Here is a 27,561-nt window from a genome sequence, read left to right on the forward strand (position 1 = left end):
AAGGAAGAGATTCCACTAGAAATCTGTGTGTTTAAGTATTTTTGAAGTCCACACCCCACAAATACTGATGAAGGTAAAGATTTTATGGACAGGTTCATATCTCTTATCAGATCCTTTCGTGGCCTACAGGGGACAATGAGGGCAAGTCAGAGCATATATAACTAGGAGCTCTTGGCCACCACTGCATGCTCTTTCCTGAGAAATTGCAACCAGGAAAGGAACATGAAGTGGCTTGGGATCCTCGGACTGGTGGCCTTTTCAGAGTGCTTAGTCAGGTAAGTACGGGGACTGTAAGTGGCATCATCCCACTTTCTGGGTTTTTCTTGTAATCTTACTCTTCCACCCTTCAGTGTTAGAAGGGAATGGATTCATTCCCTGACAGTCTTAAAGTTCACCTCACACTTATTTATGAGTATTATGCCAGGGGCACTGTGGGGCCAAGGGTCTTGGGGTTGCCCTGCAGGGATGAAAAACTCTGGAAGTGCCAGTCACAGCATGAGCTATGTGAAAATGGCACTCCTCGGAGTTGTTCACTGAAAAACCTCTTCAATTGTAAGTGTGGTCCTATGGAACAGCAATTCCCCTGTATTTCTTTCTAGGTCTTCCATATGCTCTCTCTGCATTTCTTCACTAAAGTATCTTTGTTTCATCTCTATATCTCTCTTTTATCTGTCTATCTCTTTGTCTTTTTCTGTGCCCGCAGAACACTCTGAGTTATTTTCTTCCTATTCGGACTCTTCCTTGCTTCTCTAGCCTCTTAATTTCCTAATTTATACCACATGTCCTGGCTTCCTTTCTCACCCCTCTCTTCTCTTTGAACACTGGAGAAAGACTCAGGAAGTCTACTTCTAGACTGTTTTACCTCAAAAATGCAGGGTAACCAGAGCCAAGTCACAAACTCCCTTCATTTCCAATTCTTCCCCTGTGAAAAGAAGATAATGATCCCCCTTCTATGTGCTTCCAAGAGCTTCATTGAGAAAGATACAGTGGCATGACATTAGCAATGATAATGGCTGCCACTGTTGAGACTTCCTACGTATCAGGTACATTTTATCCATCATCTCACTTAATACCCACAACATTCTATTTGGGGGATGGGGGTTATTATACTCCACCTGTTTGCTGATGGGGAATCTGAGACTCCAAATGGTATTAGGACTTACTCATGATTACACAACAGAACCTGTATTCAAACGGAGGACTTTGCCCTGGTCTTCACATGGTGTCCTGATAATAACATGACACTCATGAAAATGCTGAGAAAATACACAGCACCATTACAATGCAAGGTATGACAGCCACACAATAAAATGGACAGCTTACTGCTGCCCCTTCTTCCTTTGCTTTTCCCAATGTTTGTTGAAAGAATCCCTCTCACAAAGATCAAGACCATGCGAGAAACTCTCAGGGATAAAAATCTGCTGACAATGTTCCTGGAGGAAAACACTGATGACAGTTCCCAGAATGTCAATGATGACACAAGAATGTCTCTTCAACCACTGAGGAACTACCAGGATGTGAGTGTGTTGGGAGAATGGTCCTCTAGAGTACCCCTGGTGCTCTGGCCTAACACTGGGGTTCAGTTGGAGCTGCTAGGCAGCATGTTGGGGCTGGGACTCATGCAGGAAGCAGAAACACTGGGGAACAGGGACCCCATTCCCCAAGGAGAAGGCACTCTCATCCTTGTCCCTTGGTCTATTGTGACAGTGCCCAGCAATGACCAGGTGGCAGGTAAACATTCATTTCTTGGCAAAGATACTTCATTAGTTTAAGGGAGCTTTGTTCTTTCTGAACTAAGTGAGCCACAGAGTTACAGAGGACAGGTGAGCATTGTCTGATCAAAAGATAAAGCCAACTGTACATGAAGTTTGAAACCCCAGACAAAGGAAATTTAGCTTCTGCAGATCCAAAAAAGACATTGGTAAAAAGTTTATGAGCCCTATGTCCTGTGACTCCATAAAAATATAATACTCTGTTTATTGTTATAGATTTTTTAAAAACGTCTCCTCTCTTCTTCAAGAATGCACAGGCCAACATAAGTGATAGGAAAAGAGTAAATGCATGTCCAATAAAAGGGCCAAATTGGTGTTGATAGGATATGGTCTGAGTTGAGCAGAAGTGGCCCAGCATGATGTAGGAGGGACCTCTGGAGAAGGAAACACTTAGGCTGGGCCTTGAAGGGGAGATTGCAGAGCTTCTCAAATGAAGGCACCATGACTTTCCTGGAGGTCCAGTGGTTAAGACTCTGTGCTAATACTTCACTGAGGCTGATTTAATCCCTGGTCAGGAATGAAGATTGCATATGAAAGAAAAGAAAAATCACATGAAGGTGAGAGTATGAGCAGAGGCTGTGAGGTGTGGTGGGTACAAAATTATTTTAGGAGACATGGGACACCTGGAGGGGTGCAGCACTACTGGAATCAAGGATGGCCAGGGAAGCCAGGCCTGCCTCAATCACCCCTCCTTGACCCCCCCCCCCCACCAGATGCACTACGTTGGAAAAATCACCATTGGAACACCTCCTCAGGAGTTCAGGGTCATCTTTGACACAGGCTCATCTGTCTTGTGTGTGCCCTCTATCAACTGCTCCAGTCCCTTCTGCCGTGAGTACCCCCCCCCCCCCCCCGCCACTGCCGCCTTGCTCTTCGTTTAGTACCCTCTCACCCCTTTCTCTATCCTTGTCATGTGAGGGTCATTCATCACTTGTGTCTGCAGGTACACACAAGCTGTTCAACCCTCATTCATCTACCACCTATCGGTCCACAGCCCATCATTTCGAACTCGCCTACGACTATGGGAGGATGATTGGCATTATTGCCTTTGACACTGTTCGGGTAACTAGAAAGGAGAAGCTGAGTCCGGGCTGGCCCTTAGAGTGATCTCTGCTTACAAAGCAGATGCAGGAGCAACTGGGAGGGCCCACTTTTCTCAACATCCCCTGGTGGTTGGCCCCTGCTCACCCAGCAGCACATATCCCTGGGGAGACAGCGCCCCTGCTGGCACTCAAACTCCCAGAACTGCTAACCCAGAGAGTGGCTTGGGGTGTGGACTTGCAGCTCCTTTAACCATGAGCACCTCAATGTTTGTTTTGTTGGGAGCAGGGAGAGAGGAATAAAAGCACCCACTTTTCTCTTACTGTGCCAGGGACTTTCATGGTAATAACATGTTTAATCCTGCAACAACCACTCACAGCAAGTGCTATGTTTAGCTCCATTGTACAGAGGAGGGAACTGAGGTCCAGGGAGCTGGGGCCTTGCCAAGGTCATGCATCTGGTAAGTGGTGGAGCTCGCCTGGTCAGTTAGGATTCATGTAGGTTTGGGGTGTTTGGGTAGAGAATAAAACTGATCTTGGGCCCCTGGTGGCAGTCAAGAACTTCAGGTATGTGGGCAGGGAAAGAGGGGGCCACAGATGTGGGAAGGGATTGACAAATGGGTTTTCACTCTAGGGGGCCTTTCAGAGTCCAATAAAATCTATGGCCTGACTCCGCCAAAGGGCCTGAGTGCCCTCTGCCTCTCTCTGTCTCTCTGTCTTACTGTCTCTGTCTCTGTCTATCTCTTTCTCTCTCTCTGACACACAAACACATCCTCAAAACCATGTGTCCGAGGCAGAATTTTCATAGGAACTCTGGCAACCACATTGTATAATGGGCTTCTGGCTTCCAGAGCAGATGCACAATCCACAATGCATTGCAATAAATTCAGTTTGTGTCTATCATCTGATCAGAATGATGCCAAAGACAAGACTACCCTGCTCTCTACTCATTTTGATTTCAAGTGGGAATCATTTGGTCCTATCCTGAGTCTCACTTTCACCACCTGTATAGGAGACATGAGGCCAATGTGACTCACTTCAGATGGTGTGTCCAGGAAGATCAGTGGTAGTTACAATTCACAGCTCTGCACAAATGGAACCCTAATGCCTGTCCCAACTTGGTCTAACCATTTTAGGTCAATCCAGGGAACAGCCAGGCCTCAGTCATTCTCAAGGGCTAATGACATCTCCACCCAGCCCAGTCCCAGCCACATTCTCCAAACCTTAATGTGGGAACACTCTCCTCTCCCACAGATCGGGAACCTTGTCATCCTGGACCAGGCATTTGGTCTGAGCGTGACACATACTTGGTGGCAACATGACAACTTTGATGGCATCCTGGGCCTTAGCTACCCCAGCCTTTCCCCGAAGGTCCCCCTCGTCTTCGATACCATGAAGACCCGAGGCATCATATCTCAGCCTGTCTTTGCCTTCTACTTGACTACGTAAGTCTGAGCTGGACAAGTACTCTCCTTAAATCAGCTGTAAGTGGCTATCAGTTGCATCAAAAAGTATAGACAACTTGATATAGAAGTCTCCTGAGAGACGGTGTTTACCAGCATAACTATGGCCCCTGGGCAACATCTGGTGCCCCACTAGCTTCTGTAAATAAAGTTTTATTGGAACACAACCATGCTCATGGGCTCAAGGGCAGGATCTTGGTCCAGGAAGATGAAGGGAAGAGGGAGAGCAATGAAAGGTGTCATGATACAAGCTAGAGGAGAAAACAGCAGGATTTGCTGATGGATTTGGTATGTAAGTACAGACAGGGATGGTGGGAATGTTTAATTCCTCACTAACATGTCCGTTGTAGCCCAGGACCAGCTACACAATTGGTAGGAGCCAGTGAAAGATATAAACATGGGAACTCCTGTTCAGGAAGTATTAGGAATTTCAAGACAAGGATAGCAGAAGCAGGGCACCCTGCAGAATGTGGTGCCCCATGGATTGTACAGGTCACAGGCCCATGGAGCCAAACTTTGGTGAGCCTGAACCCACACCCTTAATGTCCTTGGGCCTTGCCTTTTCTGAAAAAATGACAGGCTACATAAAGGTGACCTCTCCAGAGCGGTGTCTTTTAGGGGTATCTCTGAGCACTGTGGTTGCTGGAAGGGACCATGCCCTATTAAGAAGGTTGGTGGCTGGAACCCAGTCAGGCTGTGCAACTTTGAACCTCTTCTTTGTCACTCATTAGTCAGTGACCAACCTTGGTCATGTAATCAATCCCTCTGTGCCTCAATTTACACCTTTGTAAAATGGAAACCATAGTAGTGTCACCAGTGGGTGGAAAAGCACGGACCTCAGACAGAGAGTGGCATTATTTTCCAACAAGTAGCCCTCCCTCTTCCTTCTCTACACAGTGGGAAAGAGAATGGCAGTGTGGTGATGTTTGGTGGAGTGGACCACAACTACCACAAAGGAAAGCTCAAGTGGATACCAGTGTCCAGAACCCAATTCTGGCAGATAGCCATGAACCGGTAAGCCTCTGCCTCTGAGGCCACCCCAAGTGATACTCCCACTCTTACACCAGAACACAGGCAGACACACACAAATGCACACACAAACACACAGTCACACCCAGACACATATGTTCCACCCACACACACATATAAATGCAGAGACAGATACACACACAGACACACAAACACACAGGTACATATTTCATCTCTGGGCTCATAATCACACAAGGCCTCCTACCCAGGGCCCTGAGCAGCATCCTGAATATGTTCCTGAAAGATGTGTGCAGCTCAGAGAGCAGAGGTCTCATGTCTGCACTGTGAGGCAGATGGCATGGTTTGAGGACCCTAGAGTGTGTTGAACAGAGGATCAGGGAGAATTTCACCAGCCTGAACAGGGTTGTGAAAAAACATCCAACTGTCCAGGGATACACCAAAGGAGTTCTCAAAACTGCTTCTTTAAAAACAGGAAAGTTGTGGGCAGACTTTGAAAATGGATCTCCTTAGAGAGAAACATACCAGCAGTGGAGAGAAGCTGGCTGCATTCTTGAGACCTGAAAGCAACTCATAAAACGTGCAGGCCACCTAACCAGAAACAACTACCCCCCCCCCCCCCCAATCCTGGGCACACAGTAGCAAAGGGGCTGTGACAGAGAGAATCAGGAAGCTGGGACCCAGAAGGGTCCTGAGAACAAGGAGCAATAGCTGATGGGATTCTCTGTGATATCCTCAGACAGAAGCTTATGGGTCATTTGGAGGCCCCCTGGGCTAGCTTGGGCATCGCATGTCCAGGGACTTAGTATCAGAGCCAGTTGAGGGGGCCAAGCTGGAAAACAACCTCTCTGAGGGCAGCCTGTTTTTCCCTCCTCAGCACTCTGGCATCTGCTGCCCCAGAGGATATGTCTTTATTATGTGGGTTGACACATTATTGGTCAGACACCAGACACAGGTCTCTGGTTATTCCTCATGCATTTCATCACTCACTCCCTCATTCATTCATTCAATCAAGAATGATACAATATTCATCCACTGTGTGATGGGCACTTAAGGAAGGCACTGAGGTTACAACTTTACCATACATCTAGGGAGGCAGTAGTACTTGGAACGTCTCCCACACATAATAAACTACCACTTCACACTTGCTACAATTGAGGAAGAGTCTACAGAGAGTGAAAAATACAGAAGCCAGATCTATTCTGTGGGGAATGCTTCCCTGGAAAAGTGATTTTTACGGTGGTACCTGTAAGATGAGGAGAAATTAGTTTGGCAAAGGGGATGGGGGTCTTCTAAGAAAGGCGACCAGCACAGGCCAAGGCCCCGAGGAGCAAAAGAGCTTGGTGCATTCAAAAACTGAGAGGAAGTCAAATAAGTTTATGTGACCAGAGCAAAGAAAAACAGAGTCAGGGCATGATCTGAAGGGCTGTTCTGGAGACAGTCAGGGAGGGCGGCAGTCATGGGGGGAGACTTCAGAATGATGCTAGTGCCCACTTCATCCCACTGTCTCTCAGCATCACCATGTTGGGGAAGGTTATTGGTTGTTTCCACGGCTGCCAAGCCATTTTGAATACTGCAAACTCATACTTGATGGGCCCAACTAGAGTGATTACCACCATCCACAATCTCATCCGTGCCAGCACTTTTGAAACAAAGGTAAGGGACATGCCACAGGGTCACTCTGGGGCTCTCCATGCACCAGGGATTCGCTGGGGCAACCTCTCTCCTCTTTCTCTAACAGAACATGGTCCCATGTAACAGCATCGGGCATCTGCCTACAATCATCTTCACCATCAATGGCAATGACTACCCGGTGCCCGCTCAGTCCTACATCGGGAAGGTGAGGGGCCAACCCACAGGGCTTGGTCTCAAATGTGGGACTTCCAGAACCATTGAGCTGATGCTGGGAAGAGGGGCCCCTCTGCAGGCCAAGCCACACCACTGCAGATGCTGCTGGGCCCCTGAGTCTGGGCCAGTGCCTCCCACAACACCAACCACTTGAGAGTAAAGCAGAGTCTGGTACATCATCATCCTGGAATAAATGGAGACACCACCATGTGCTGGCATGGGGTGAGGCCCAAGGCGAGAGGAACACAGAGCGCCTCTGCTGTCAAAGACCTTCAGTTCCACCACAGCCCTCAGATCACTGAAACCAGAAATTCACCTCTAGCAGTCTCTGAAGTAGGCCAAGTGAAGAGCGGGTTTGGCTGGGGACAGTCTCAGTGTGTTTTCCCGCCATAATGATTAACGGTCTCCCTTCTCATCTCGCACGTCTTCTGGTTGGATGATCAAGTAAATGGTTCCCCTTGTCCTCAGCTGCAGCTTCCCCTTGCCAACCCCAGCTGCCCCTCTGTGTGTTGTGCTAGCAGACCCCTCTGTGGGGAAGTTGGATACTCACATGAGCAAAGGGTGCACAGTGACTGCACAGCCACAGCACAGAGTTGAGGCTTAATGTCTCCTCTCTGTGAGACCTCAGAAAAGGCTCATGGGCTGAAAGGAGGCTTTGAGGAAGACAGACAATAACAGTAATTCAAAATGCCCAGCGTCTAGGAGCCACGGGGAGGCCTGCTCTTGTTGAGGTAAATTTACACTGGACTCTATGCAACTGGCACCACCAGTTTAGGGGTGATGAGGGCTACAGACAAGGGGAGCCCAAGGGGAAGTCACCCAACCCAGCCTGGAGTGGCCAGGGAGGGTGAGCGTGGGTCTAGGAAATCTTCCTAGATGGGCTGAGCACAGTCTTAAATAAGAGGTTTTGGGGAAGAGGCAGAGGAAAAGGCATTCACTGCAGAGAATACAGTGGGCATGGGTCAGATGGAAAGAACAGGGGAACTACCAGCTATTCTTTTATTTTATTCTTTTTGATATTGATGTATAGCTGATTTACAATATTGCATTCATTTCTACTTACACCAAAATGACTCAGTAATGCATGTGTAAATATACACACACATATATATATATATATATGTGTATATATATACACATTCTTGTTCCTAGTCTTTTTCATAATGGTTTATCATGGGTTATTGGATATATTTCTCTGTCCTATACAGGAGATCCTTGTTGTTTATCCATCTTCTATAGAGTACTTTGCATCTGCGAATCCCAAACTCCAATCCTTCCCTCCCCTATGCCCTCCCTCAGGGCAAATGGAGATTCTAGCCAGTCTTGTTCTTGGATGGTAATACCACCTCCACAGCTGCTGAGAGAGCCACTTGGTTCTTCTTATAGCAGGGAAATAAAACCAAGAAGCTGCTTGCTCTGGACACTGAGTATGGTCGTAGGAAAGGGATCCCACTGAATGGGGTGTATTTTTGTCTCTTCTAGGATGATATGAGGAACTGTTTCAGCAACTTTGTAGCAGGCACAGAGGAATGGAAAAGGTCAGAGATCTGGGTCCTGGGTGACACCTTCCTGAGGTTGTATTTCTCTGTTTATGATCGAGAAAACAACAGGATTGGCCTGGCTCCTGCAGTGTAAATGCTGGGGTTGCTTCTGGAAACAAACAGGCCCACTCCAAACACACACTCACTCACACATAGGACACTCCTGCCCAGATATGGTGGTGGACTGTGTTTGGTGCTCAGCAAAGCCCTACTTGCAGTAAAGAATAAAGTGTTCTATTCCCAATGGTGCTAATATGATTGCGTGCCTCTCTTTGGGACAGGAGGTACATCATAATTGGGCAGGATCCAGAACCTCATCAGAACCACTAGTGAGAGGAGCCCCACTCCAACTGGCTGCAAGGAAAGGGAGGACTTATTGGAAGGGTAATGGAGATCTGTGACATGGGAACCACAGCAGATCCAAACATTGCCATGAAAGGACCCAAGAAATCAGAAGTCATCAGCTCACTCTTTCTCTCCCTCTGTCTTTCCCTTCACTTCTCTTTGATTCTCTTAGCCTGACAGCTTTCTTCCCTCAAGCTTCAACATGGATATTCCTAAGGAGTCTAACCCATAAGGAGAGAAGCTCAGAAAGCATCAGTGTAACTGGGAAGGCCCTGAATGATCCTCCTAAGATCATGTGTGCAAACCCGGAGCATCAATCATGGTGGGATATGAGGTACAATGATTGGGTTTACTTGGACACAGTGCTCTGCCCAATGTGACTGACAGTTCATTCAGCACTACATGACTGGAGCTGGAAAGAGTTAGCCAAACATAAAGTGGATGGAGGGGTATTCTTGACCATGGTAGAGTCAGAGACATCCCCAACAACTCCGCCATCTCCACATTCAGCGGGATTGTAAGGGATACAAAAAATATTTTTTTTTCTTCCCATCTCAGGGGAACTTTGGCAGTGGCCTTCTCCTCCAGGAGGTTCTGGGTGAGGCCCTTCAACCAGAGATGCCCCCCTTTTGTCCCCACTCCCCAGTCACCACCTTTTTGCCATCCACACATGCAGAATCCTTTCCCGTCCCACTTCCGAAGTGACAGGCCATGTGAATCCCTCAGCCATCCCCACCTCTCCAGAACCAATGTTCCCCCTTCCCTTGGCTTTCAATGCTGTTGGGGAGGATACAACTCATGTAATGGGGACCCAGGTGCACAAAGCCTTCAGTCTTTCTGTGTATCCTCTAGGGGCAGAGCTGCAAGGTATTTGGCTCAAGCTGCCATGGTTTGGCACATTTGGAGTAGAATCATCACTTCTTCCCACCTGGAGACCCTAGGTGGAGACCCAGGATGGGGACAGCAAGGGTCAGAGGAGGAAGGAGACCCAGATGAGAGAAGGAGCAGGAAATAATATATAAGATGGAAAACACATCCATGAAATGCATAGTATGCTCCTTTACCTTGGCAAGAGGAACATCTGCAAAAGGGAAGTCTGCCTTCCCTCCTCATCTTTTCATTCAGTACAAATGTACTAGGCCTCTACTGTGAGGCAGTGATATGGTGGAAACAAGGGATAAAGGGCTGTGTTAGGAACCCACTACTGGTTCATGGAGTCAAATAAAGAGACAACCACCAGTGGGGATGGCCAGAAGGAGAAAACAGAGGTTGAGGGACAGAGGCCAGAGGAGTGAGGGATATCTCTTCAGGGAGCCAGGGAAATGCTGGGGAAGGGGAAGGGGAAGGGGGACCACCTTGCCAGAAACACACCCCTAAGCCCTGCAGTTACCATGTGTGTGCAGATCTATAGTATCTCTGTGGTTATGTCTGCCTGGCCCCTTTGGACTGGAACTGGATTGTGATCAGCTTGAGGGGAGTAGAAGAGGACCAGTTGCAGAGGTAATAAAAGGGGGAAAGGTGAGGACAGAACTGGAAAATTTTTAACAGTAAGTATCTTGGTCTGGGCTTAATATATACTCAACTTAAGAGTTTCTCAAACTCATTTTCCAAGTGGTCTTAATGGATCCTTAAGCAACACCTCTCTGTTGGTGAGAACCACCAATAAGTGTATGAGTAATAGCTCTGATTAATCACATAGACCATTTCATTGTCTTCCCATGAGCCCCTGCAGGGCGTGACCCTCATTTTACAGGGGAAGGAAGTCTCCTCCACTGTTCTGGCCCCAGTACTAGTGACAGGCACATGGTAGGCCCTCAATAAATACATGTTGAATAAATGAATGAATGAATGAATTCATAGACACTTCCACTAAAACACACTGCTACATTCATGTGGGGCAGCATATGGTGTCAGCAAGGCTTACTCTCATAACATCAACCAGAAAAAGCCAGGCATTGCTTCCCTTGAAAATCCTAAGGCCACCGCTAGAGCTTGTCTGTTAATGAGACCACTCTTCTTCAGGCTCTGTTTTTGTAGCCGGTGGTACTAATATGAGGATAAATTCTAATCGTCATCAACTATGTTTTCTTTTTTCGGCCATACCACACAGTATGTGGATATTTAGTTCCCCAACCATGGGTTAAACCCATATCCCCCCATTGCAAGTGCAGCCTCTTAGCCACTGCACCACCAAGGAAATCCCAAAGTCTGAGCTTCAAAGAAACAATCTTCCCACAGCTTCCACTTTTATCCTTTGTCCAATGCATACCAGAGGGATTATGGCCAACAGTGAGAAAAAAGGTAGAGAAAAACAGGAAAAACATAGATCTTGAACACTTCTAAAATGTTTCAATCTTTTTAGAGATGACTTATTGTTAAAATATATATAGTCTTTGTCCCAGCAATTTTTCTTCTAACCTTTCTGCTAAAATGATGATCAGAAGCACCCGAAACCTTAAATTAGCAAGGATAGAGTCATCAGAGCCTCTAACAAAGGGAACATCTGGGATATCCCAAGACCCCTTCAACATAAAGTGTCCACAGCACAGATAGGCTGCCATGCAACCAATCACCTTAAATTGTGAGCTCCCCACAAGTACATCAAGAATACATCTACAGGTAGAAAAGCTCCTATAGAACCCATTGTGAATGCTGGCAAGGGACCGCAGACTTGAAGGCAAGAAAATCCCCATGTAACTTGGTAGTGAAAAAGAAAAACATAAGTAATAAAAAGGAGACAAAGGCATGTTGGGGAAATGGGCCCCCCTGGGAGGGAGCTGTGAAGGAGGGAAAGCTTCCACACACTAGGAAGCCCCCTCACTAGAGGGGATGGCTTGGGGAACTTCAGAACCCATGTCAGGGAGGGCAACAACAGGGGCACGGAGGGCACAGTGGAAAGATTCCTGCACGGAGAATCTGTGACAAGCAACACTCCCAGCCTGAGAGGCTAGTCTGCTCACCCACAGTGGTGAGTGGGGGCTGAACCCCAAGGCTTGGACTTCAGAGAACAGACACCAAGGAGAAAACTGGGGCTGGCTGAAAGACAATAGCTTGGAGAGCTAGTGCACCACAGCTAAGTGGGGTGGAGCCTGGGGTAAAGCTTGGGCCTGATAGAGAGGCAGGAGACCTTAGTTTCAGGGTGCTCAAGAAGAGCTTCCTGTTCCACAAGCCCACAGGCTGCAAAGCAGCCCCTGTGCAGAAATCACCACAAGCCATGCCTGCTAAATGGGAACACAGAGCCTGCCACTGAGGCCACCACTGGTTCTGTGTGCAACCCAGATCATTTGTCACACCCTCACAGCAGCAGATGAAACCCTCCACTGCCAAGGGTCCTACATTCAGAACCAATTTCCCTGGGAGAATGCTTGGCACACCTCAGGCTTTTGCCAAACTCCACTGCTGCAAGCCCTCATGCAAATTTCAATTAAACTGCCATATCCCTACCTCTCCCCAGCCTGAGTTTGCAAGTGAGCCCTTATCACCCTCTTTCACCCCCAGTTGCCTGTGCAGGGAACTGATTCCTGAGAGCAAACCACATGCAGATGGGATGAAAATGAAAACTGATCCCCAGGCACTCTAGGACCAAAGAAGACAAAGGGAAACAGCCACAGAAGGAGCAGGTTTACTAACCACAATGGGCTTGATAGACCCTGCATCTGTGGATAACCTGAATTGATGAGTGTTTCTATAGTACAGGCTGTGGACTTAGAGGGCAACTGTGGACTGGGGTAGCAAATACATGCAAGGTGAACTCCATATCACAGTCTGAGCTCTCCATGGTCCCCACAGCAGGTGCAGACACCTACCTAGAAATATTGGAGGACTTCCTGGTTTGTTTCACTTGTTCCTATTTTATGCATTTGCTAGTTTAATCTTTAATGTATATATTGTATGCATTTATTGGTTTGACTATTCTCTGTTCTGTTTTCTTTTTCCTGTCTTTTTTTTTTATCTTCTCTTTTCTTCTCTTTTTCTGAGTGCAAGTGTGTACATCACTTTGTGTGTTTTTGAATGCTTAATGTTGCAATTACTACCCTTCTTGGGGTGTGTGTTTTCTTTTCCTTTCTTCTTTTTTTCCTCTTCTTTAGTTCTTCTTACCTTTTCTCCATGCTGTGAAGCTTCCAGGGTCTTGGTGTCCCGGCCAGGGGTCCGCTAGACGTCCAAGGCATCCGAGCTTAAACCAGGACCTCAGACCGATAGAGATCTACCCACCCCATGGAATAGTAATCAGCAAGAGCTCTTCCAGAGGCCTCATTCTCAATATTAAGTTCCAAATTCACCTAAAGTCTAGCAATCTCCTCTGCAGGATACCTCAAGACAAACAACTAGCAAGACAGGAACATAATCCCACCTGTTAGAAGACAGACAGCTTATAGACATACTAAGCTCACAGACATACCAAAACACACCAACAGCCATGTCCCTGCACAACAGAAGGATAAGATTCAGCTCCACACACAAAAACACAGACACCAATACCATGTCCCCCAGGGAAGCCTACCAAAATGACTGGTCCAATCTCCTCACTGGGGAGAGACAACAGAGTTGAGAAGAACTATGACCCTGCATCCTGAGAAAAGAAGACCCCAAACACAGTAATTTAATCAAAAATTGAAAGCAGAGAAAGATGCAGCAGATGTAGGAAGATGGTAATAACCTACAAGGCCAAACATATGAAGAAGAGATAGGCAGTCTACCTGAAAAATAATTCAGAATAATGATAGTAAAGTTGATCCAAGATCTCAGAAAGAGTATGGAGGCAGAGGTAGAGCAAATGAAAAAAAAATCATTTTTAACAAGGAATGAGAAGAACTAAAGAGCAAAAATACAATCATGAAGAACACAATAACAAAAATTAAACCTACTCTAGAAAGAATGGAGACACAGTAATTGACAAAGAACAGATAAGTAACCTGGAAGATAGAATGTTAGAAATAACTGACACAGAGCAAAATAAAGAAAAAAAAAAGCAGGAAAATAAATTAGGAAAGTCCCAGAGACCTCTGGGACTACAATAAATGCACCAACATTCAAATTACAGGAGTCCCAGAAGAAGAAGAGAAAAAGAAAGGGTCATAGAAAATATTTGAAAAGGTTATAAAGGAAAACTTCCCTAACATGGGAAAAGAAATATCAATCAAATCCGGGAAGGACAGAGAGTACCATATAGTATAAACCCAATGAGAAACACACTGAAACAGATATTAATCCAACTCCCAAAAATTAAATGCAAAGAAAAATATTAAAAGCAGCAACGGAAAGGCAACAGATAGCATACAAGGGAATACCAAGAAGGTTAACAGCTGATCTTTCAGCAGAAGTTCTACAGGACAGAAGGGAGTGACAGGATATATTTAAAGTGATGAAAGGGGAAAATTGCAATCAAAATTACTCTACCCAGGAAGGATATCATTTAGATTGGAAGGAGAAATTAAAATCTTCACACACAAGCAAAAACTAAGAGAATTCAGCACCACCAGACCAGCTTTACAACAAATGCTAAAGGAACTTCTCTACTCAGGAAAGACAAGGGAAGGAAAAGACTTACAGAAACAACCCCCCCCCCCAAAATTAAGGAAATTGTAATTGGAACATACATATCAATAATTACCTTAAATGTGAAGAGCTTAAATGCTCCAAACAAGAGACACAGACTGGCTCAGTGGATACAAAAGCAGGACCCATATATATGTTGTTGACATGAGTCACACTTCAGAACTCGGGACACATAGAGACAGAGAGTGAGGGGATGGAAATAAGTTATTCCGTGCCAAGAGAAGTGAAAAGAAAGCTGGGGTAGCAATACTCACATCAGACAAAGGAGACCTCAAAATAAAGACTTAAAAGAGACAAAGAAGGACATTACATAGTGATAACTGGCTTAAACCAAGAGGAAGAAATAACAGTTCTAATTATATATGGACTCAGCACAGGAGAACCCCAATACAGGGGCAAATGCTAACAGCTGAAAAAGAGGAAATTGATAGTAACACAAACATAGTAGGGGATTTTAACACTCTGCTTACACCAGTGGAGAGATTATCCAAACTGAAATTAAAGAAACACAAGCTTTAAATGAGACATTAGACCAGATGGAATTAATTCATATTTATAGGGCTTTCCTTCCAACAACAGCAGAATATACTTTCTTCTCAGGTGCACATGGAACATTCTTCAAGATAGATCACATCTTGGGTCACAATACAAGCCTCTATACATTTAAGAAAATTTATCATGCATATTTTCTGGCCACAGTGCTATCAGACTAGATATCAATTACTGGACAAAAGAAATGTAAATAATACAATCACATGGGGGGTAAACAACAAGCTATTAAATAACTAGGAGATCACTGAAGAAATCAAAGAAGAAAATTAAAAAGAAATACCTAGAAGCAAAGGACGATGTAAATATATTAACCCAAAACCTATGGGGTGCAGCAAAAGCATTTCTAAGAGGAAAGTTCATTGCACTACAATCCTATCTCAAGAAACAAAAAAAATCTTGAATAAACAAACTTACCCTACATCTAAAGCAGTTAGATAAAAGAGATCAAAAAAATCCCAAAGTTAGAAGAAAGAAATAAATTAAGAATATCAGATCAAAAATAAATGAAACAGAAATCAAGGACACAACAGCAAACCTGACTTAAACTAAAAGCTGGATCACTGAGAAGATAAACAAAATGGATAAGCCATTAGACAGACTCATCAGGGAAATAATGGGAGAAGATTCAGATCAACGGAGTCAGAAATGAACAAATAGAAGTAACAACTGACACTGAAAAACTGCAAAGGATCATGAGAGACTACTACAAGAAACTATATGCCAATAAAATGGACAATCTGGAAGAAATGGACAGGTTCTTGGAAAAATACACACTTCCAAGACTGAACCAGAAATATATAGAAAACTTGAACAGACCAATCACAAGTACTAAAATTGAAACTCTGATTAAACATATTCCAATGTAGAAAAGTCCAGAGCCAGATGACTTCAGAGGCAAAATCTACCAAACATCTAGAGAAGTACTAATGTCTATGCTTCCAAACTCTTCCAAAATAAAGCAGAGGGAGGAATACTGCCAAATCCTTCTATGAGGCCACCATCTCCTGGTTATGAAAACCAGACAAAGATGTCACAAAAATAGAAAATTACAGGCCAATATCACTGATGAAGATCGACACAAAATTCTCAACAACATACTAGCAAACAGAATCCAATTGCACTTCAAAAGGATCAAACATGATGATCACGTGAGCTTTATGCCAGGAATGCAAAGATACTTCAACATACACAAATCAAACAATGTGATACACCATATTAACAAATTGAATTATAAAACCAGGTGATAATCTCCATACATGTCAGAAAAGGTTTTGACAGAATTCAACACCCATTTATGATACAAAAAATTCTCCAACAAGTGGGCATAGAGGGAACCTACCTCAGTGTTAATGCTATAGCAATGATCAGAAGCACCACAAATCATAAATAAGCAAGGGTGTAGTTCACAGAATTTCTTTCAAAAGGGAAAAACTGGGCCAGTCTAAGGCCCATTAAACACAGTGTCCACAGCATAGAGACACCATCATGTAATCAGCTGACTTAAAATTGTGTTTTAAAAGAATATTTAATGTTAGGAGAAATTACTCTGATATGACATTGAGAGAAAAGAATAAAATAATAAAAGACATGATCCCAGGTTTGCTAAGCACATAGAAGACAGAACAGCATACTAGCCAGACATGTACATCCTGTAGATATTCTACCTGGGTTCAAATCCCACCTCTGACACCTAGCAGTCATGTGACCTTGATAAGTTCATGTCTGGACATCATTTCCTTATTCTGCAAATTTTGGTGACGGTTAAGTCCTCCCTCACTAATCAGCAGCAAAATGAAAATGAAAGGCAATGAGATACGATCTCACATATATTAGCATGGCCATTACCAAAAACCAAAAAATAACAAGTGTTGCCAACATGTGGAAGGCTGTACACTGTTAGTGGGGTTGTAAAATTGTGTAGCCTCTGAAGAACATAATGGGAGTTCCTCAAACACTTAAAAAGAGAATTCCCATTTCCTCCAGCAATTCCATTTCTGGGTATTTATTTTAAGAAAATTAACATCATGATCTCAAATGGATACTTGCTCTGTTGAGATAGGAGATAAATGGGCCCCTGGTTTGGACAGCTAGTATTTGTCAAGTGGAGTTAAACTGAGGCTTTATTCCCACCCAGGCACTCCAAGGAAAAAGCTAGGGGCAAAAGCTGAGTTCTGCTGAAGGACAGAGATGAGGGTCTCACTCCTGAGGTCAAGGAAAACTTCCCTGTCTGCAAATGCATAGGAAGGCTTCTTGGTGGGGTCAAACAAGGAGGGGACACCACCCCATAACAAGTGGGGACGTGCACACATAGGCCTCTTTAATGGGATCCATCTTGGCAAAACTTTGCACATGAATTTTGGGGAGTGTCCTAGGACCAGTGAGGTGTGAGAAAAAAAAAAAAAAAAAGATAATTGGCCAAAGGTAAACAAGGACCCATGAGGGCTGTCCTATACAAGTCATTTAAATCACCTCTTTCCTGCACTGCTAGTTCAGGATGCCCACAATCCTCCAAATGTATATCTCTATCTACTTTCTCTCTTATTGTGCTCCTCCTCATTAGGGAGGATGCCCATACCATTTCTCTCTGGGTGTGTATTTCTGTCTTCACTTTTAAAGAAATAAACTACTTCTCTGTGTACTCTTCCATACATTGTGCTGCCTCAAATAATAATAAACTTTGAATCTGATCTGACAGTTTTTGCCTCCTTGAGATATTCTTGCTTCCCAGTGGGAGAAAGAGCTAGGACCACTTGGTTTCTAGCCTCTATCTGCTAATGGTCTAGCAGTTACAATTCCTGGTTTCTCCTCCAGGCTACCCAGGTTCAATTCCTGGGTAGGAAATTCAGATCTCTCTTCAGGACAACTTACTACTATCTCTCTGAGATGACTGTCATGATATTGCAGAATCATCCATAATAAACAAAATATAGAAACAACTTAGATCCATCAACAGTTAAATGGATAAAAAAAAATATGGTAGAAACACAATGGAATATTATTCAACATTTAAAAATATATTTATTTATTTATGTAGTACTGTACCTGGTCTTATATGCAGCACACGGGCTCTTCTGTTTAGGTATGCAGGAACTTTAATTGTAGCATGCAAACTATTAATTGTGGCATGTGCAATCCACTTCCTTGACCAAGGATTGAACCCAGGCCCCCGGCATTGGGAGTGTGGTGTTTTCTCCACTGTGAAACTGGGGAAGTCCAAGTCATTCCTGTTTATCTAGTTTACTTCCTGCAATCAATTTGGCACCAGGGTATGGGGTTGTTAGTTTCTATAGGGTTGGGCCATGTCATAGGCTAATGACTGGGAAGAGTATTCCAGCTACCTCAGGAAAGCATGGAGATTTCCAGTAATTGAGCCACCGACCACACTTTGATCCTTATAATGGAATTACTGAGGCTAAAATTGTAGTGGAAGTTGACTTGTCTAATATCTTGGACCCATTTGGCTCTACTCAGTTCATGTCATATCCTCAGGCTATGTCCTTGTTTCAAAGGCTATGCCCTGCCCCCTTCCCACCTGTTTCATTCCCCCCTCAGAGATTTTACTCCCATATTCTTATGGGAAGCAGAAAGGCAATGGTCCATCTTCTGTAACCACTTCAAGGCTGAGTAGGGGGATCAACCCTGCCTTTCAGGGAGTAAAATTCTCTGGATGCCTGACCTACAGGCTCTCAGAGCAGGACAGCTCTTTGTTTGAAGTCAGTATACACTGCAATATTCACATAGCCATCATATTGGTGTGGAATTGCAATTGCTTTCATAGCATTTCTATAAATCTCCTTGCTGAAGCATCACTAGCTATCAATTTTACAATTGGTGGTGTATATATGTCAATGCTACACTCTCACTTCTCCACGCCCACACCCCCACCCCCGCTCCATGGTGTCCTGAAGCCCGTTGTCTACATCTACTTTATTCTTGCCCTGTCACTGGGTTCATCAGTACCATTTTTTTAGATTCCATATAGATGAGTTAGCATACAGTATTTGTTTATCTCTTTCTGGCTTATTGTGCACTGTATGACAGGCTCTAGGTCCATCCACCTCACTACAAATAACTCAGTTTCATTCCTTTTTTTGGCTGAGTAATGTTCCATTGTATATATGTGCCACAACTTCTTTATCCATTCAACTGATGATGGACATTTAGGTTGCTTCCATGTCCTGGCTATTGTAAATAGTGCTGCAATGAACCTTGTGGTACATGTTTCTTTTTGGATTATGGTTTTCTCAGGGTATATGCTCAGTAGTAGGATTGCTGGGTCATATGGTGGTTCTAGTTTTCGTTTTCTAAGGAACCTCCATACTGTTTTCCATAGTGGATGTACCACCTTACACTCCCACCAGCAGTGCAGGAGGGTCCCCTTTTCTCCACACCCTCTGCAGCATTTATTGTTTCTAGAGTTTTTGTTGATGACCATTCTGCCTGGTGTGTGGTAATTCCTCATTGTGGCTTTGACCTTCATTTCCCTCATGATTAGTGATGTTGAGTATCTTTTCTTGTGTTTGTCAGCCATGTGCATGTCTTCTTTGGAGAAATGTCTACTTAAGTCTTCCACTCATTTTTGGATTGGGTTATTTGGTTTTGTTTTTTGGTAGTAAGCTGCATGAGCTGCTTGTATATTTTGGATATTAATCCTCTGTCTGTTGCTTCATTGGCAAATAGTTTCTCCCATTCTGAGGATTGCCTTCTTGTCTTATTTATGACTTTTGTTTTTGTTGTGCAAAAGCTTTAAGCTTCATTAGGTCTAATTTGCTTTTTTTTTGTTTGTTTTTAATTTTATTTCTATTATTCTAGGAGGTGGTTCAAAAAGAATTTTGCTTTGATTTACATCTTAGACTCTTCTGCCTATGATTTTCCTCTAAGTGTTTTATAGTCTTTAGCCTTACAGTTTGCTCTTTAATCAATTTTGAATTTATTTTGGTGTATGGTGTTAGGAAGTGTTCTAATTTCATTATTTTACATGTACTTGTCCAGTTTCCCAGCACCACTCATTGAAGAGGCTGTCTTGTTTTCCATTGTATATTCTTGTATCCTTTGTCAAAGATAAGGTGCCCATATGTGCATGACTTTATCTCTGGGCTCCCTATTCTGTTCCATTGATCTATATTTCTGTTTCTGTGCCAGTACCATACTGTATTGATCGCTGTACCCTTGTAGTATAGTTTGAAGTGAGGAAGCCTGATGCCACCAGCTCCATCTTTCCTACTCAGCATTGATTTGGGTTTTGGAGTCTTCTGTGTTTCCCTATGTATTGTAAAATATCTTGTTCTAATTCTGTGAAAAGTGTCATTGGTAATTTGATAGGGATTGTCTTGAATCTGTAAATTGCTTTGGGTACTATAGTCATTTTCACAAGGTTGAGTCTTCCCATCCAAGAACATGGTATGTCCCTCCATCTGTGTGTGTCATCTTTGTTTTCTTTCATCATTGTCTTGTAGCTTTCTGCATATAGGTCTTTTACCTCTTTAGGCAGTTTTATTCCTAGGTATTTTATTGTTTTTGTTGCAATGGTAAATTAGAGTGCTTCCTTAATTTCTCTTTCTGCTCTTTCGTTGGTAGTGCACAGGAATGCAAGAGATTTCTGTGCGTTACTTTTGTATTCTGTTCTTTACTGAAATCATTATTATTGCTAGCAGTTTTATGGTGACATCTTTAGGGTTTTCTATGTATAATATCATGTCCTCTGAAATGAGTGACAATTTTCCATCTTCTTCTCCTATTTGGATTCCTTTTATTTCATTTCTTCCCTGATTGCTGTGGCTACCACTTCCAAAACTATGTTAAATACTAATGGTGAGAGTGGGCACCCTTGGCTTGTTCCTGTTCTCAGAGGGAATGCTTTAAGTTTTTTACTATTTAGAATAATGTTGGTTGTTGGTTTTCCATATATGGCTTTTATTCTGTTGAGATAATTTCCTTCTATGCACATTTTCTGAGGAGTTTTTATCACAAAGGGATGTTGAATTTTGTCAAAAGATTTTACTGCATCTATTGAATGATCATACGGTTTTTATTCTTCAATTTGTTAATATGATGTATCACATTGATTGGTTTGTGTATGTTGAAGAATCCTTGCATTCCATGGATAAATGCCACTTGATCATGGTGTAAGATCTTCTTAATGTGCTGCTGGATTCTGTCTGCTATTCTTTTGTTGAGTATTTTTGCATCTCTATTCTTCAGTGATATTGGCCTGTAATTCTGTTTTCTTGTGACAGCTTTGCCTGGTTCTGTTATCAGAGTGATGGTGTCCTCATAGAATGAGTTTAGGAGTGTTGCTTCTTCTGCTATACTTCGGAAGATTTTGAGAAGGATAGGAGTTACCTCTCTTCCATACCCAACTAAATTGAATCCAATCCTAGGAAATCCTGATCATGCATAACTCTTCAGTATGTTTTTTTCCTCATTCCTGTCACCATCTCTACTGAAAATATACATCTTACTTTCCTTATAAGGGTTTATTTTTCCCCATGGAATTACCTTTCCAGTTGACAAGTTTATAACAGGCTAAGGTTTATTTGAAGCCTAGTAAACCTAACAGAAGTATTATACTCCACGTGAATGATTCTAAAGACATGTCTATATTAATCAACCAACAACTTTATGTCACCATGAATACCAGATACCAGTTCAGTACTGACTATTTCCCAGAAAACATCAGCGTGAAATTCATTGTGACCAGATTATCTTCTATTTCTGAGTATTTGTATGAGCACTTAATTTTCTTGAGGTCAATGAAATAAAGCCCTTTTACTAATTATTTTTTGGTGATACCATATATCTATGACACACAGATAGGTATATATGAACACAGAAGTACAAAGAAACACTGAGGCCTCACAGTTCCTATTCCAAAATTATAGTCCTAAATCAGGGACAACATAAAACCCATCAGTTACAAGAGAGTGGATTCACATTGGGCTTCTGGCAGAGGGAAGGAATCAAATTCACCTATTTACATATCTAAACCCTTTTTACTAGTGTTTTCAGAACAGACACTTAGGGTTTCTATTTATCCTTGACAAGTCAAATTCTAAATTACTTTTCCTTCTTTTGCAAAATTTTCATTTAAATAGGTGGCAGAAATAAGGGTTCCTGAGAAGACTAAATAGGACATTTGCATCTCAAAGGTACAAGCCAGTTGTTCTTAATTTCACTTTTTTCCTCTTTGCTTAATGAATTCAAGACTATAAAGATTAATAGGAAAAGTTTTGGAAGTGGTAAAAGGATTAGTTGGCCTTAGATTGCATTTGGAGCCACACTTCTGGTCCTGTAAAAATCAGGACAGTTTTGTTTTCTTTTTCCAAGGATTGGGTGGTTACTTCAATGATACTGAATGCCTGACCTACCCATTTATGTATGTTGGAAAGTTTTACTTTTCCTCATTTAGCTTAGGGGAGAAAGCCTCTTCTAAAATTCCTATCAGGCCCTGAATATCAGCTAGGATCAGGTTAGTCAAATCAGTGGCCTCTTATTTTGGTAATCTATTTACAAACATTTTTGAGGATCTTCCCTAAGTTTAAGAAATCTCTACCTTATATTTAGACACTATATAACCCTTTTCGCTTAATAATCACTGGCTGGATGTCTTTGCCCAAGCCAGGAATCTTACTATTCCACACTCCAGGGTCTTTCCTAAGGCTTCTATTTTAGCTTCAGATTTTCATTGGTCCTTTTTGCTGTTTGTTATCATCATTTGTTGATGAGGGTGGTTCCCTCGCCCCTCAAGAAATAGAGTGGCCCACAAATTAGTTAATAAATATCTTCCCATTAAAGGAATGGGACAGTCAGGCACAAACAGAACGGAATGTAAAACAGGTGGCCATTGATATTGCACAAAAGGAGTTGCAGGAAAGTGTGCCCCTGTTCCTTCCCTGACAAATGCATTATGTTTTCCTTATGACTGCTAAGGAAAACATAATGGGGTTAACGTTTTATAGAATTTCTCATAAATTTGTGTTAAAGTCAAGAAGTTTGCACCAGATTTTATGAAAAATTCTATCAATTGGCCCACCACATCAATAGCCCCTGAAGTCTCGACATAAGTTATGTAGATGTTATCTCTGTGCAGACCCACTTTCTGCCTTGCACCCCCACAGCCTTCTGATTGCAAAATCATCAATGGCCAAGGGGCCAGCATTGCTCTCTGGTGTCTGGAGCATTACATCTTCCAATGCCTTGGCTGTTTGCAAAGGGCACCTTGATCACAATCCTCCTTCAGTTCCCCTTTTGTCCATACATGGTTCACTGGCCTTATATGGGTACCTGTGGGCCTTGTGGTCTGCCAGGGCCAGATTGACCCAGAGAAGCCAGCTTCCCATTTGTTGTTCTCTGAGAAGATAAAGCTACTGCCATCAATTGGGCCTTTCGCATATTTCTCTGGATGTGTTAAGCATTTCCCACCATATCTCTATTACTGAAAAGCAAATAAGCCAACTGGAACAAATCATTCATCAGGCTCTGAGAACCAGCTGTTGTTTCCTGAATTTCCCACCTGATGTCTGGGGTAGACTGGCCTAGCGAATGCATAATCAAAAGGCCCTGAAACTCAGGGGAGGAGAGATCCATGTTTGCTTGGGATCCATGGCCCTGTAGGATGTGACAGTTAAACTGTCCTCTGTGTCCTTCATGAAGTTATCCCTTAGAGCTACACATGCCTTAAATTCCTTTTGGATTCCATTGCCTACACACAAGGCTATGATCATTTGAACATAGGGTACTTCACTGCATTTTAAATTTCTTGACAAATTGTGGCCAAACCTGACCACATAAACTACTAAGTTTTTTTTTTTTTTTTTTTCTTTCCCTTTAATTCCTGTTGTCCAATTCTTTCCCAATCCCAGAGTATATGGCCCGGAGTGGTATTGTTTGGGATTGATGCAGCCTAACAAACTTCAGACAAGCCTGAAGTTATATCTCTAAGTCCCGAGCTATCCAAAATTCCACTCTCAAGTCCAAATCAACCACACAATATGGTCAACATTTGCACTTATGATTTTAGAAGGTATCCCTTCCAAGGTAGCCTCCCAACTAGGCATTAGTGCCCCAAAGGCTGTCACAATGAAATAATACTAAAGATGTTCCCAGTGGTGTGCATGATGAGCAGCAGTTGGTCTCGCCATATGTTGGGAATAAAGGGTCAGCACTTGTAAGGATCAGAGGCATGGGAATTAAAGTAATATAAAGTACACTTTGGTTGTCACACAGGTTTTCTAAGGTTAACAGAGGAAGGAAGGAAGGAAGGAAGGAAGGAAGGAAGGAAGGAAGGAAGGAAGGAAAGAAAGAAAGAAAGAAAGAAAGAAAGAAAGAAAGAAAGAAGGAAAGAAAGAAGGAAAGAAAGAAGGAAAGAAAGAGAAAGGAATGAAGGAAGGAGGAGAGAGAAGGATGGAGGATGGGCTGGAGGGAGGAAGAAGGAAGAAATAGAGCAGGGAAGAAAAAAAAATGTAAGAATGTAGGAGAAAAACCTCTGAGTCAAGGAAAAGAGTACAGAGGATTACAGTTTTGTCCTGGACCTGCTATTTTATGTGTATAAGCATGCAAGGTTGACCTGTTAGTCAAAAATGAGCAGACATCAGCAGAGCGTCCTCCCCCGGATACCTGGCACAGGACATACTGAGGTAGGAGAAAGATGGGCTCCAGGCTAGGCATTTACAGCTGGCCTCCCTGTTAAACCTCATAAGGCAGAGAAGAAGATGGGCTCCAGGCTGGACATTCATTAGCAGCCCCTATTTACATTACCTGAGGCCAGACACAAGCAGGTTCCAAGACTACACATTTATGCCTGGACATATCTGTATTTTGATATCTGCACTTTGATATAAGAAACAGCAACAGAGAAAGGGTAAATAACTGAACATGGGATATTTTTTGGCAGAAGCAGGGTGGGCTAAAGCATATTAAGAGATCAAGAGTCCATATACTCCCCAACCTTGGAACAAGGCACACATTAGACATGCAGAGACAGGCTCCTTGGAGGTCAAAAAGGGGGGAACACCAACCCATAATGTGTCATGATAAGGCTTTCCAATAGGCTTCTGTGATTAAATCCACCTTGGAAAACAATTGCATATGCATGATGGGGTGGGTCCTAGGAAATGTCAGGTGTGGGAAAAGAAACCAGGTAATTGTCCAAAGCTAACCAAAGACCCAGAAGATCTGCTCTATATAAATGACATAACCACCTCTTTACTGTGCTACTCATTAGGAAGGATGACCACACCCTTTCTCTCTGGGTGTGCATCTCTGCCTTGCTTCTGTCTTAACTGAACATTTTTTTTTCCTGTGTGCTCTCCCACTATTTTTTTTTTTTTGTGGTATGTGTCTAATAATAAACTTTATACCTGCTTTTACATTTTTAGCCTACATGAGAAATTCATTTTTCATTGAGGGCAAGAGCCAGGGAAAAATAGCTTCTAGCTTCTAGCCCTTGGTGGCCTCATGGCTAGGATTCCTGGTTTTCATGCAGGCTACCCAAGTTCAGTTTCTGGCTGGGAATTAAGGTCTCCCTCATTCAACTGCTCACTGCTTCATCACTGAAATCAGATGGTGCCAAAATCCCAGAATTGAAAGTAAACTGCAGGTATCACACAAACTGCTGGCTGGAGACTTCTGACTTTCACTTTCTGTCCCATGAGAACTTTCTTGCTCTCATCTCTTTGCTTTGTTCTCTTTCCAAGACCTGAAGGGCTTAATATTGGCCCTTTCCTATCAGGAGCCCAAGGAGACACTTTCTCACTCACACTCCCTCTCTCACTCATTTGGTGGAACTCTCCCCTCTCCCTCTTTCTAATGCTCTGCCTAAACTACAACTCCCAGCATGCCCCCCACACAAGGGGTTCTTCTTCAACAAAATTGGGAGCAGTGCACTAGGTGTCTGAGCTTATTGACTGCTGCTGTCTCCTACAAATTGTGTCCCTCTATGCACCACATGTTATTTCTCAGGGAAGAAAAACTACCTCCCCTGGGCCCCCTGCCTTCCAGTGTCTTCCTCCCTGAGCAGCCCCCCAGGTACACACCCCACCTTTCACTTTTCTTTCCTGAGATTTTCTGAATTACTCTACTCAGGGAGCAGGTTTCTTTTTCACCTAAGCCTTTTGTCTCCTTCTTTGTTACCTTAGGTGGCAAACAAGCAGATTTATAGACTTGGGGTTCCTCTGCTGAATAATCTTCCACCTTACTCTGGGTCCAAAGATCCTCAATGGGAATATCCCTTCCAGCCTTCAGATCCTGACCCCTGTGGCACTTTCCGTTACAGCCAACTCCAGCTCCTCCAGGAGTTCTGCCTTCACTCCAGGCCTTAACAGCCCATAGGCTATAACAAAGTACCTATTCAGCTGGCCCTTTCCAAACAGCCTACATCCTAGAATTTGCAGATGCTCAGTCTCCAGGAATACACTCCAGTGCAGTTAGCTCTATAGATAAGGGATCGCCCTTAAGAAAAGTCCTGGAAACTAGTCTGTACTCATTCAACAGCCCTTCTCCAGCCATGATGGGTTGGGTGCCTTGCACAAGATTTCATTGGGGACCAGAGATGTCTGATGAGGCCTTTGGTAGGAAAAAAAAACACTTAAAACCCCAGCATGTTTGAAGGGAATTAGGGTGATGCCCCAAATTCCTTCAGGCACAAGCCTCCTAGTAAGTGTTTCTGGGATGCAGGATTCCATTCTAGGAGTTCTCTCTTACTGTTGGTTACAGTTTCCTTGACATTGGAGGATCCTCTTTCTAAGCCAGATGGGCTGAGAAAAAGGAAAAACTTAGATTCTACTTTAACAGTGGCTGGCTTTATTTAAGTTGGGGGATGCAAAAATGGCCTGAAAATGGGTCTCTTACAGTTAGATCTTTATTACCACAGGATGGGAAAATGGACTGAGGTTCTCGTTTGTCCAGGAAATTCTCCTATAATCAAAAGCCTGAGAAATCAGAAAAAACTCTCCTAACATTCTAAGGAATCCCCTACTGATTTCTCCCAACTCTCAGTGGTGAGAAACCAAGCTTCCACAACTCCTGAAATTTCCCTTTCTCCTTCAGACCCTTAAGGTCAAATAAAGACCCAACTTCCCTAGAGAGACAATCCGTACTGGGACAATTTTGTATTAGCGACTCTGTCCCTGTTATCAGAGCCAATTTTAGTACAATCTCATTTAAATTTTAGCTATGAAACCATGAGAACAGAAAGAGAAGGACAACTTTTTTTTTTTTTAACTTTTTAAATTAATCTGTATTTGTTACAACTTTTAAAGCAGAAAGTGACTTGAATACTACGTTTCCATTCACAAAACTTGCTTCGAGTTACTTTTCAAACAGCTTCACAACATGCCTAGACAGGCTTATAAGTTTGCTACTCTAAACAATACTTTTCTTTGGAAAACAAGTCCTATGTATGGACAGTGACTCCCATCAAGTTGGTTCGCCTTAACATACTAATTTCTAGAGGCCTGGA

General features: G+C 43.2%; 1 protein-coding gene across 1 annotated transcript; it reads left to right on the forward strand.

Annotated features, from left to right (window-relative positions):
• Positions 1-222: 222 nt before the first annotated feature.
• Positions 223-26,422, forward strand: LOC130848757 (pregnancy-associated glycoprotein 2-like). The gene is made up of 9 exons (XM_057727159.1): positions 223-275; positions 1,367-1,517; positions 2,486-2,603; positions 2,716-2,834; positions 4,067-4,257; positions 5,173-5,289; positions 6,777-6,918; positions 7,004-7,102; positions 26,240-26,422. The coding sequence occupies exons 1-9, from the start codon at positions 223-225 to the stop codon at positions 26,420-26,422; spliced, it is 1,173 nt and encodes a 390-aa protein (XP_057583142.1).
• The last annotated feature ends 1,139 nt before the right edge of the window (positions 26,423-27,561 follow it).

The sequence above is a fragment of the Hippopotamus amphibius genome, chromosome 3 (genome assembly GCF_030028045.1).
Source record: "Hippopotamus amphibius kiboko isolate mHipAmp2 chromosome 3, mHipAmp2.hap2, whole genome shotgun sequence".
NCBI lineage: Eukaryota > Metazoa > Chordata > Mammalia > Artiodactyla > Hippopotamidae > Hippopotamus > Hippopotamus amphibius.